The 12,679-nt window shown below is 36.2% G+C and overlaps 1 protein-coding gene across 1 annotated transcript; it reads right to left on the bottom strand.

Annotated features, from left to right (window-relative positions):
* Positions 1 to 373: 373 nt before the first annotated feature.
* etfb (electron transfer flavoprotein subunit beta) lies at positions 374 to 12,633 on the bottom strand. The gene is made up of 7 exons (XM_082150138.1): positions 12,478 to 12,633; positions 8,875 to 9,033; positions 6,127 to 6,285; positions 5,974 to 6,036; positions 3,589 to 3,747; positions 2,276 to 2,479; positions 374 to 887 (listed from the first exon to the last, which is right to left on the bottom strand). Exons 1-6 carry the CDS (start codon positions 12,529 to 12,531, stop codon positions 2,309 to 2,311), a joined length of 765 nt encoding a protein of 254 aa, XP_082006264.1. The 5' UTR covers positions 12,532 to 12,633; the 3' UTR covers positions 374 to 887; positions 2,276 to 2,308.
* Positions 12,634 to 12,679: the final 46 nt, after the last annotated feature.

The following is a 12,679-nucleotide window of genomic DNA, read 5'->3' as shown; positions in this document are numbered from 1 at the left end:
AGTTAAATTTTTGAAGAGCAACACTACTGTTGAGATGCCAAGTTCTCTCCACGGAGCATGCAGATTATTAATCGTACACCACAGGATAAACAAGAGAACTGTGAGAGATTACCTGATGTCTTCATTCAGCAGAACCCACATGCGTCCACAGCTCCTCTTTGTTTACCAGTAAACCTCTGTGTTTCCTAATCATTTCCCCACACAACAGGTTAGACAACAAGCTCAAATCTTGACATAAATGGACATATAAACCACAACAGCATGTCTTCTCTGTACAGTTGTCTCAGCACTGGGATAGGAAAAAGTGTTTTACCATCACAAATATTACACTGCAGCTTTAAGAGTAGAAGGATTGAGACTCACAATAATGATATGCATATGAAAAAGACAACTTTTTATTGTCATCAAATGATACTGTACAATCAGGACTCATTTAGAGGCGCTTGTGGTAACGTGATTTACTCTTTCTTCATGCTGAGAGACACTGTCTGGTTAAAAATGATGCTTAACTTTAAACAATATTAATAAACTCTAAGCCTCATTTAAAATACACTAGTTTTTCATTACACATTAAATGTCAGGAAACACAGACGGTTCTGATTTTGACTGAACATATCAATAAAACAAATATAATGGCTTAAAGTGTTCCCTATATATTGATGTCCTGTTTCTTATAATGCACAGAAGAACTGGTGAGCCCTCGCTGGGACGGGTGGGCGTTGATGGATCAGTGTCTCTCAGCATTCACAAGAACATAAGAGTCAAAAACACAGATACTATATAAACAACATGGGTCTGGTCTGGATTTGTGACGGCCCGATGCAGACTTTACTGGCCTCAAAGTTTGATTAACAGTAGTTTGCTCCATCACCAGTTACAAAAAAGACCTACAGAAAAAAAAAAAAGGACAAAATATAGCATGAATTACCTATTCATGAGCATTCAAACTACATGACATTTTTATTTTTGTTACTATGTGGCAGCCAAAAAGGAGGCACCCTGCTTCCATGTTGAATAAAACAGCTTTTAGTTTTTCTAGACCTCATGTTTTATTTGTTTAATCAGTAAATAAGGTTTAATTTGTTAGCATTAGTAGAACTAACAATGAAAAAAAACTTTTAAAGCATATATTAACCTTAGTTCATGTTCATTTCAACATTAGCCAACACATTAATAAAATCAAAAGTTGTATCAGTTAATAGACCTGAGCTAACATGAACTAACAATGGGTAGTTGTATTTGTATTAACACAGTAAATCTCATATAACAAAGGTATTGCTCAGTTGTCGCATTAAGTAAGGAATAATTCACCCTGAGCTGTTGAATTATTAGAAAAATAATGCACGCTCGAGGTGGTTAATTCAACCACGGTGCGAAGTGTCACGTTACACCTCGGGTGTGCGTTATCAATGACCTGGAATCAATTATTCTGCTAATACTAAGATTTATTTTAATTTTATTTCTGACATTTGTCCGATTTTTCTTCTTAAAACGCTCTTGTATCAAACTAATTTCTTATGCATCTCATCCCAAGCCTCCATTGCTAATAAATGTAATTTTAGAGCTAGTAACGAAGGCTTGAGACATTGATATGCAGACTAATGCAGTTATTAAAGAGAGAGAGAGAGAGAGAGAGAGAGAGAGAGAGAGAGAGAGAGAGAGAGAGAGAGAGAGAGAGAGATTAAGCGTGTGTAAATTACCTGAGTCAGTGAAACTGTAAGTTTAAGTGCTTCAAAAACAGCTGCCTCAATATTGAGAAATGTTGTTTAGTTTTGCAGATGCGAATCAATTTTATTGATAAAGTCACAGGGCAGTGCTGACAGTTTTCTATGTGCGTGAATGTTTCGTTTTTGTGCCTGTAGCAGGAGAAAGAGAGAGTGCTTTCCATGGATAATGAAATGTAATTACATGGAAATAGTTTATAAGTTTTATCCTATATTTTACTACATTTATTTTCTTGGTCAGTGTCGTTGTGGGTTTTGGATCTTTTGCTTTTATCGGCTGTAATGACCTTTGAAATAACTGAAATCATTTGGCGAAGTGATATGGAGCTGTAATGCGGTCAAAACCTGCCTGGAACTACTTTAGCTGTGTGTTTCCCTGAAAATAATCCCACACCTTAGAACGTTTGTCAACCAATCAGAGCCATGTTGTATAACTGAAGCTAACAGATGAGACCTTATTGTAAATTGTTAACGCTTAATTTATTTGTTTCATTTCTTTGTGCAAAACATTTTTGAGAAGCAAGTTAGTGAGTGTGATATTACATCCTTACCTTCATTGTAAGTCTACACTGCATCTAGTTCCTCTATATTCTTCCAGCCTCTTTCAGTTTTCCCACCAGATCCTCGACGGTCTCCACTTTCACTCCAGCGAGTCTCTGTGCAGGCTCTTCCACATTGAGCACCTCCAGCCGTGAGCTCACATCCACTCCCAGGTCTGCAGGCTTCACATTCGCAATCTTCTTTTTCTTCGCTTTCTACGGAGGCACAAAAAATAAAACTAATACATGCCATATGGTACAAGTTTTGCAGGATGTTTTCTTCCCTGCTTTCCACTTATGTTGGTCATTTGAAAAATTACGTCTCGTCAATTTAAAGTTAACCACAGAATTTCATTCAAAAGTGCTTTTCCCATCTAAAAATCCTGAGGGAACCATTTGAAAATGCTAATTCTCATTAGAAAATTAGATTATGCTTGCATTAAATAGTATGGGGAAAAAATCCAGTAAAACCAATGAGATGGATCACTAAAACATCTTAGCCTTACATCAGAATAAAATTTATATTTTTTTATGTTTGTTGACAAGGCTGCATTTATACGATCAAAAATAAAGTAAAAACAACAATATTGTGAAATATTAAAATATTAGCATATTAGAATGATTTCTGAAGGATCATGTGACTGAAAACTGGAGTAACGATGCAGAAAATTCAGCTTTGATCACAGAAATAAATAGATTTTTAAAATATATTCACATAGAAAACAGTAACTTTAAATTGTAGTAATATTTCAGAATCTTACTGTATTTTTGATCAAGTAAATGCAGCCTTGTGAGCATAAGAGACTTCTTTCAAACACATTACAAATTTTAATTCCAAACTTTTGACCGGAAGTGTATACATTTACATATATGCATTTAGCAGACAGTTTTTTCCAAAGCAACTTAAATTGCATTCAAAGTATGCATTTGATCAGTTCATGCATTCCCTGGGAATCAAACCCATGTAACACTTTACAATAAGGTTAATTGGTTAACATTAGTTAACTAAATTAGGTAGCATGAACTAATAATGACCTGCACTTATGCAGCATTTATTAATCTTTGTAAATGTTAATTTCAACATTTACTAATACTTAATTAAAATCTTGTAAACATTAGTTAATGCACTGAACTAACATGAACAAACAATGAACAGCAGTATTTTTATTAACTATCATTAACAAAGATTAACAAATACAGTAACAAATGTATTGCTCATGGTTAGTTCATGTTAGTGTATACATTAACTAATGTTAACTAATGAATCTTAAGTGTTACCAAATCCGTATGGTTGCACAGAGCTGTACAGTGTTGCATTACTGTACCATGATGTTGGGCAGCGTGGCGTATCTGGGAGTGTTGAGACGGAGGTCAGCGGTCACAACGGCTGGCATATTGATCATAATGGTCTCCAATCCACCATCAATTTCTCTCACCACCTTCAGCTTGCCTCCTTCTAAGGTCAACTCAGATGCAAACGTTCCCTAGAAAATGATCAAATAATTCGGGGGAATTCAGGAGAGGGGTCACTCTCAGTGCAGAAAGATAAGTGACATAACAGGCAGAGCAAATATCAATTTAGACTCATTTTGCACTGTAACTCCGTGTCCTAACCAGACGCGATGCGATAAGATTCCAGCGACAAATCATTTGTGTCCACACTAGATGCGACTCGACTGCGAGATGCGTCAAAATCAATCAAAACCCACAGCCAATCAGAACAGTGTGTGGGCGGAGTCAGCCAATCAGAACAGTGTGTGGGCAGAGTCAGCCAATCAGAACAGTGTGTGGGCAGAGTCAGCCAATCAGAACAGTGTGTGGGTGGAGTCAGCCAATCAGAACAGTGTGTGGGCGGAGTCAGCCAATCAGAACAGCGTGTGGGCGGAGTCAGCAATCAGAACAGCGTGTGGGCGGAGTCTAGCGGCGAGTGCACAGCACCAGAGAGTAATCTCGACGGCACTCGCAAGAAAATGGATAAGTAGCCACATAATCAAATTCACAAATATTACACAATTTAAACATTATTCAAATACATAGGCTGAGTTACTAAAACAATCTTTGTCACAGAATACACTTGTTTATTCACAGTTTGAACGTTCTTGTTTCCATTTGTTTAATTTCAAGATCTGAGGTGAATTATCAATTGTTGCTTTTACAGCTTCAAAGCTGGAGCACTAAATGATATTCAAAGTCACATTACACACTTTTAACATTAAATAAAGCACAGGACCAGCAGACTAAAGAACAGTTTTTTCCCCAGAGCTGTCTCTTTATTAAACTCTAACCCTCATTGATCCCACTCCCCTCATATACTGATTGACTCTCCTCTCCCTCCTCACACCTGCCTCCATTTTGTTATTTGCAATACTATAATGTTCATTTGCACTGCTGACTGTTATTATAGAAACAACTGTTTACATATGCATCTTGCACTACTACCTTGACTGGAATATGCTCAATTTGCACTGCCGACTGTTTATTTACAGTACCGACTGTTTACATATACATTTGCAATACCGTACTTTAACTGTAATATGCAATTACTTCCACTGCACTTTCACTCGGATAGCTTCTGTCCAAACTTTATTTGCACTACTTTAAATCCATTGTTATACTGCTCATTTTAGCCTAACTTATACATATATCTATTTGTAAAATTCTGTTTATAGTAATAGCCATCTGTATATTATGCTCACATTCTGTTTATAGTAACACCCATCTGTATATATATTCATAGTACATATCTATCTGTAAAATTCTGTTTAGAGTAACAGTCATCTGTATATTATATTCAGTACATATCTATCTGTAAAAATTCTGTTTATAGTAATAGCCATCTGTATATTATATTCAGTACATATCTAGCTGTAAATTCTGTTCACAGTAATAGTTATCTGTATATTATATTCATAGGACAAATCTATCTGTAAATTTTTGTTTATAATAGTATTCAACTCTATATTTATTCAGTACATATCCATGTTCTGCACTTATGGAACCACTGTATATCCTGCACTTGCTGCTATTGCACTTCTGGTTAGACCTAAACTGCATTTCGTTGCCTTGTACCTGTACTTGTGTAATGACAATAAAGTTGAATCTAATCTAATCTAATCTAAACAGTACCTGAGATTATCATCGCCACACTTTGTGTTTGTTGTTCCAGTGCGACGTCACAGAAAAATAGAAACCGTTTCCAAAATAGAGTCGTCGCTCTGATTAACATGGAGAATAACCTTTTATCGCGCGTCGCATGTAGTTAGGAGTAGGACAAGGTGTTATGCTCTATTTATAATATGTTGTAGTTCCACTTTTGGACACTGGGTGAAATGTGGGTTTAATAAGTATATATGTAGCCAGAGAGCAAGTGCAGTCAGGTGTAACTAATGAGGGAAACAAACAATTTGTTGACGTGTCAGGATCGTATGTGGACACGCACACGTGTGGATTACAATGTGTTTTGGCATCGAAACTGTGACAAATAAAGGGATATTTGCAGTATTGGACTGGAAGCGTCTTGTTTGGATCTCACACGTCAGAAATAATCCTACAACACCTCTAAGTGACAAGAAGGTTATTGTCGCTACATGTACATTGAAAAAGACAAATGCTCATGCAAAAATTACTACCATGATGCAAGGGTCTTCAAATCCATAATAATAGTGATGCTTTCTTTATAAACATTACTAAATACACAGATGGGAACAAACCTGCGGCCAGTCCAGTAGAGCTGCCGTCATCTGTCCAGTTTGATTGCAGTCATCATCTATCGCCTAACAGAGGAAGATTACACAATATCATCAAATCAACTGATGAATATTCAGTAATTTGTTAATACTGTACAATAATGAACCGTCAGCTACCTGTTTACCCAGAATAATCAGATCGGCTTCCTCTTTCTTAGCGAGAGCAGCCATGATCTTGGAGACCTGCAGGGGACCAAGCGTCTCGTAGTCTTTTCCAGACACTTCCACGTGTATCCCGCGGTCCGCACCCATGGCCAGAGCAGTCCGGATTGTCTCCTTCAACACAGATATTAACGTAACGCACCAGGAAATGAATAATATTTTATATTTTCTCTGCATGTAGTAAAAGGACATAAAGACACGAAACTCTTAAAGTCCCCCTGTAGCCAATAATTTTATCCATTGATCACCAAAATGACGATTAAATGTTTTTTCCTGTGAGAAATAAGTCTTCATGCCTTAAAATAGCTTGAATGTAACTCGACACCCTCATTTAGTATACGCGGTTCTATGAATATGCAAATGAGCCCCGCCTCCACTCACTCACTCAGCTCAGAGATCCACTCGCTCAACTTACTGAGGCAAACGCTGCACCATATTGTTAGGAGTGTAACAATATATTGTTTGTCACAATATATCGCAATACAAAAATGCATCAATATGTATCGCGGATAGTTCACCCAAAATAAAAAATTACTGTGTGAGAAAAAATTCAAGTTTACAGAGTTTTAGTGTCAGTACTACATTAAACTACTCTATATAATGTTGAATACAATGTATAATGATGCAAGTTGGCATAATGATAATGCCACATGTATAATGTTACCAGAAAAAAGTGGCCTACATTATTTTAAATATAAAAAAATTGGAATATCGTGCAAAAGTTCGTGTATTTCAGTAATTCAAATTAAAAGGTGAAACTAATATATTTAGTATATATCACTATATACATATGCATGATTATACTTTTCAGAGGGCCAACATTTCTGTATTTAAAATCCTTTTTTTTTATTGATTTCATGTAATATTCTAATTTTCTGAGATTTTGAGTTTGGGGTTTTCATAAGCTGTAAGCCATAATCATCACAATTATAACTTTTGCACGATATTGTCATTTTTCAAGTTTCACCTGTATCTAGTCAGTGACAGAGTGCAAGCATATTCGTCTACAATAATTCTGTTTTCAGCTTCAGAATCATGAATATTGTTATTCTGGTGCCTCTATTGTCCAGTGCGTTGGGTTTCAGCACCAAGTCCAAGACTATTCATTTAAGCCTGGCTCACACTACAGGAGTTTTAAAATCCTAACCGATTTTGAAATCTGGTTGCAGCACACACTTAAGGAGAATCTTTGCAGATTTTCGTCCCTCAAATCTTAAACATGCTCACACTACAAGGTTTGAAAATCGCGGTGCACCACACACTACAAAATGTTATTAAGATTATCGTGCCAGAGGAAGCGCCTCACGTGATCTCACGCAGAGGATCTGAAGTGGAAAAGCATGGAAACATATGGGACACGCATTGCCACGAGAGACACACACACACACACACACACACACACACACACACACACACACACACACACACACACACACACACACACACACACACACACACACACACACACACACACACACACACACACACACACACACACACACACACACACACACACACACACACACACACACACACACACGCACAGAGACTTTGAACCTGTACCGGTACTTTGAGTTAAGAGCTTAGATCGGGCCCAAAAAAATCAAGCCCGACCCTACCCGAGCCCACACTATTACAAAAATTGGCCACTTAATATTTAATATTCAATTATTTTAATTGTCACAATTAACGTATTAATTTTATTAAATTGACCAAGCACAACATTCAGCATTCAATCAAATATTGATTAAAGATTTATTATTATTAGGCTAATAATGTTATTTCAACATAATATCTCGTTATTTCGACAACAAGCGTGCAACAAGCTAGATGTGCATTTGTAAATCCGGTGACGCGTGCATTGATTTCGTGCAGAAAGCCTCTCGTAAAGTGAGATTCAAGGTCTAACAAGCTCATTGTCATGTTTATGTTGTGTTTATTATATTATGTGGACCCCCGACCCTTATTTTGACGTGTTGTATCTTCATTTTAATCCACTTCGTTTTAACGCGCTTTTTAGTTTCGGTTTCATTACTGAACATGTTCTCGTCTTTGTGCCTGCTGACCACAGCGTAACACTCATTTATTTAGTAATAAATAAATGGAGATAAAAACGCATATCGAGTTGAGTCACTCAAAATTATCTCAAGGGAAATTCCTTCAGCACGACAGCCCTACTTGTTTCCTGGCTATTTTGACAGCACTGACGTAATCACAGACTTGCTCATCCCGATTTAAAATCTTAAATATCAAACATGTTTGATATGATCGGGGCGAGCCCGATTTGTGTGAGAGCAGATCGGGAGGTGCAAGATTCGATCTGTGAACGCCTCACATTACCAGATAATCTGCGCCGAACATCGGAACCGATCAAGGTCCTCGACAAGATTTTTTCTCTGATTCTCGGGAGGGGGAAATCGGGCATAAATCGGCCTAAAACTCCTGTAGTGTGAGCCGGGCATTACACACTCAATCAATGTGATATCAAAATTAGCATTTTAATCAAAAGTTAATTTTTTTTAACCTTTTACCATATGTCTTGGAGTATCGCAATAATATCGTATCGTGAGTTCAGTATCGTGACATTTATTGAATCGTAACATGAGGGTATCGTTACACCCCTAATATACATACACACACACACACACACACACACACACATATATATACAGTATATATATATAAAACTTGTGTATTTCTTACCTGAACCTGCTGAGGACCACAGCTGACGGCCACGATCTCCTTCACAAGCTTCTTCTCCTTGAGTCTGACGGCCTCCTCCACCGCGATCTCACAGAAGGGGTTCATCGAATGCTTGACGCCGTCTGTAACCACTCCTGTGTGGTCCGGCTTGACCCGGATCTGAGGTGGACAGAGACACAGACACAGAGGAGTAATCTTACAGAACGTGAACACATTCAGTTTATTTAGTGCCATGTCAGCATTCAAAGCAAAAATAAAATTACAAAAATACAAATATCATATAAATACAATAAAAACCAAACAAACAAAAACAGCAAGTCATATTATACAAGATTTTTAAAATTAACATTATGATAAAAAAAAAAAAATCCAAAACCTTTTCAGGCATAATCTCACTAAATAAGTCCTTAAGCGAGATAATTTCATAAAAGAGCATTCTACTTGTATTAAAGGGATGGTTCAGAGTAATTTCAACCTAGGGTCCTTTGCACCATGACCTCGAGCCAAACACCCCCCAGAAGCCTTTTCCCCTCGGTCGAACATTATTAAAGTTAGAGCTTATTTAGAGAGATCAGCCGGATGGTTTAGTGCAGGCGCTAATGGATCCTAGGCTGTATCTGGTAAATTACTCCACTAATAATGCCCAGAATGGCACCAAACTTCAACAGTTGTACAAATGGGTTCTGTACTCATAAAACGAGGCATTGGAAAGTTTGTAAGTACATTAGGAGTTTATTTAAAAAACACTTGTCTGATGGCTAATGCTACCGCTAACCCGGACGCCGACGTCACTTAAAAGCCCGTAAAAGTCCTGTGCAAAACTCACAAGTGTAAGGGAAAAGCTAGTGAACTGGATGATATTCGAAATACTTTTTAAGTGTTGATCTGAAAATACAAGCATTTATAAAACTTTCAAAATCCCTGGAACTGGGCGTCGTTACACTACATCCGTACGCATCGCTTTCTGCCAGGACTTTCACGGGTGTTTGGCTCGAGGTCACGGTGCAAAGGACCCTATGTTGAAATCACTCTGAACCATCCCTTTAAGTCCAGGACAATCTGATCAAACATGTTTAACAGAGAGGGGAATCTTACAAAACATGCATTAAGTTGGGTCTTCACCTTTAAGCAAAAAAAGCACGAGTCAAACTTTACAGAACAAGAACAAAAACACAAAGCTTTTCATAGTTTTTTTAATTTAGTTTTTTTTTTCATGTCATCACACTGTTTAAAGCATAAGAAACAAATTAAAAAATAAAAAACATTTTTGAAAAATGATATTTTATTCATATGTTATGCTGTGTCCTCTGTATAGTGGACACCAGGACTCAGTTGTTAAAAAAATTAAATGACATGAAATTATATGTATAGGCAAAAACAATGGGATTTTTTTTTTTTTCAATCACCAATACATTTTGGTGTTTCAGGAGTTTTTTTAACCAAAATTTGTATAAAGATGATTCTCAACTATGTTATGAAAGATATAACGGAATTAATTGATACACCATTTTACTTTATGCAATATGTGGGTAAAATGGCCATAAATTAATATTCCCATTCAATGCAATGTATCTATACACTGTATCTAATGTGCACATTAATGCGTTCTTGAAGCAACATTTAATGAACAAAGAAGTGTAATAATTGGAGTAATAATTAGCAACATTTTAATAATAATATCTAATATTATTGTCTGATTTAAATTATAATTACAATATATTATCATATTTCCTACATTTGATCACTAAATTCATGTCAGACATTTTTAAAGAATAAATGAACTAAATTAATAACTTCTTTACAAAAAAAATGAAACATCATCACTGAACGAACTTAAGCTGGACTGTGACGATATTTTCTTCTAGAAACAAACTTTGTTGCGTTATTTTCCTGTTATCTCGGTAAAGCTGCTTTGAAACAATATGTATTGTAAAAAGTGCTATATATATAAATGTGACTTGACTTTTACAAGGTTTAACTAGAGGTTGTCCAAAACATTCACACTCAGAGGCGACATGTTTGACCTCAGATGACCTGTGCACATACTATTCCAAGAGTGGCATGAAGGACACAGACACTCTGATACAACAGAGGCCGTTTCATAACACACACACAGCACGCAGACAACACACACTGATCGGTCTGACACTCAAGCAGTATTGAGGACACATACTGTCAGATCAATATCCCTATATAAGGCGTATCAGATCATAACCGACCGAGTCAGATCAGAGGTTTCAAGATCACAAATTACACATTTTCATCGAACATCCAGCTCTAGCTCATTGGAATCTGATTTGAAATGATCACAACGACACAGATTTGGGACATTTGACGATGTATTGGTAACAAGCCTGATCAATATGATCTGACAGATCAATAAATCACAGCATAACAACTCATTTGTAATCTGATTTCTTGATAAAGGCCAGAATAGAAGGTCAAAAGAACAAAGATTACAGACTAAATCAGAAAATTAGTATTCAGAGATCGATCAAATATGGTTCTGCACGGTGGGTGTATAACACATGAAAGCAAATGTTGTAGATCTGCATACTATGTTAAACAAAATGTTGCTAATTGAGTGATCAATAAAATAAGTTTATGTAATACATTTCTTTTGTATCTTGAAAATCAAGTCATCTCAACCATGATACTTTTTTTTTTTTTTTGTCAGTGATCTTTTGATATTTTTAATACATTTTCTTATCAATTCTGTTTCATATTTTTAATACATTTTCTTTTCAATTCTGTTTCATATTTTTTATTTAAAAAAATGATCAATTCAAAATCAAAAAGACGATGCATAAAGTCTATTTAATAAAATGTCCCTTCTTCCCCTACATTTTAAACAAAAGTATAATTATACAAATAACTTTGGATAGAAGTACTTGATAAATTATGCCATTTTCTTACATATTAAATATAAATCTCAGCATTGCCTAAATGCAATTACATAGACAACAGATGGAAAATAAAATATCTCCATTAATGGTGACCCACATGTTTTGACAATACATATTAATAATATAAACTTTAACATTAACCCTAATTAAACGTGAAAACCTTTCTTTTTAGGAATTCCTGCAGTCATATTAAAAGATCACATGCATTTCATTTTTTGACACTTTCATATGTATTATTAGTGCTGTCAAATCGATTAATTGCAATTAATCACAAAAGTTTGTGTTTGTATAATATGTGTGTGTGTGAAATATATATATGTAAATGTACACATATATATATTAAATAAAGACAAACTTTTATGTTAGATGCGATTAATCGATTTAACAAGACTAATTATTATGTTATGCAACGAGCATGTTTATGAAATTACAGCTGGACAGTTGTTTACAGTAGAATATAGTTCATTATTATGATCCCAAGGCCATGATTGTAAGTAGTTTCGTCAGATATTAATTAAAACAACAATATTAATAACGCTGACCTTCATCAAACAACCCAGTTTATAGAGCTATCCTCATTCAACAGAGCAGCTGGCCTACACTCAGCTCTTTCCCATGCCATAGCCTGTCCAAAGCAGGACAACACCGTGATTATTCATAATTACAAGCATTAGCGTGTGTTTCATCTGATGTGTACCTTAACAGCATAATCAATGACCCGTTTAACTCCGACCAGAACTCGGGCGCTCATCGTGGACCTTCCTCTGTTCGACGCCGGGCATCGGTGAACTTCAGCAGAAGGATCTATCCGGAGCGCTAGTGGTGTGACACCATTCGGGGCGGGGTTTAGCGTACGCCCGTTCTGTGAGCCAATAGAACTGCTCAGATCTGGGAGCTGT

This window comes from Leuciscus leuciscus (assembly GCF_965113295.1).
Source record: "Leuciscus leuciscus genome assembly, chromosome: 20".
NCBI lineage: Eukaryota > Metazoa > Chordata > Actinopteri > Cypriniformes > Leuciscidae > Leuciscus > Leuciscus leuciscus.
This window is presented reverse-complemented; position numbering and strand designations above follow the sequence as displayed.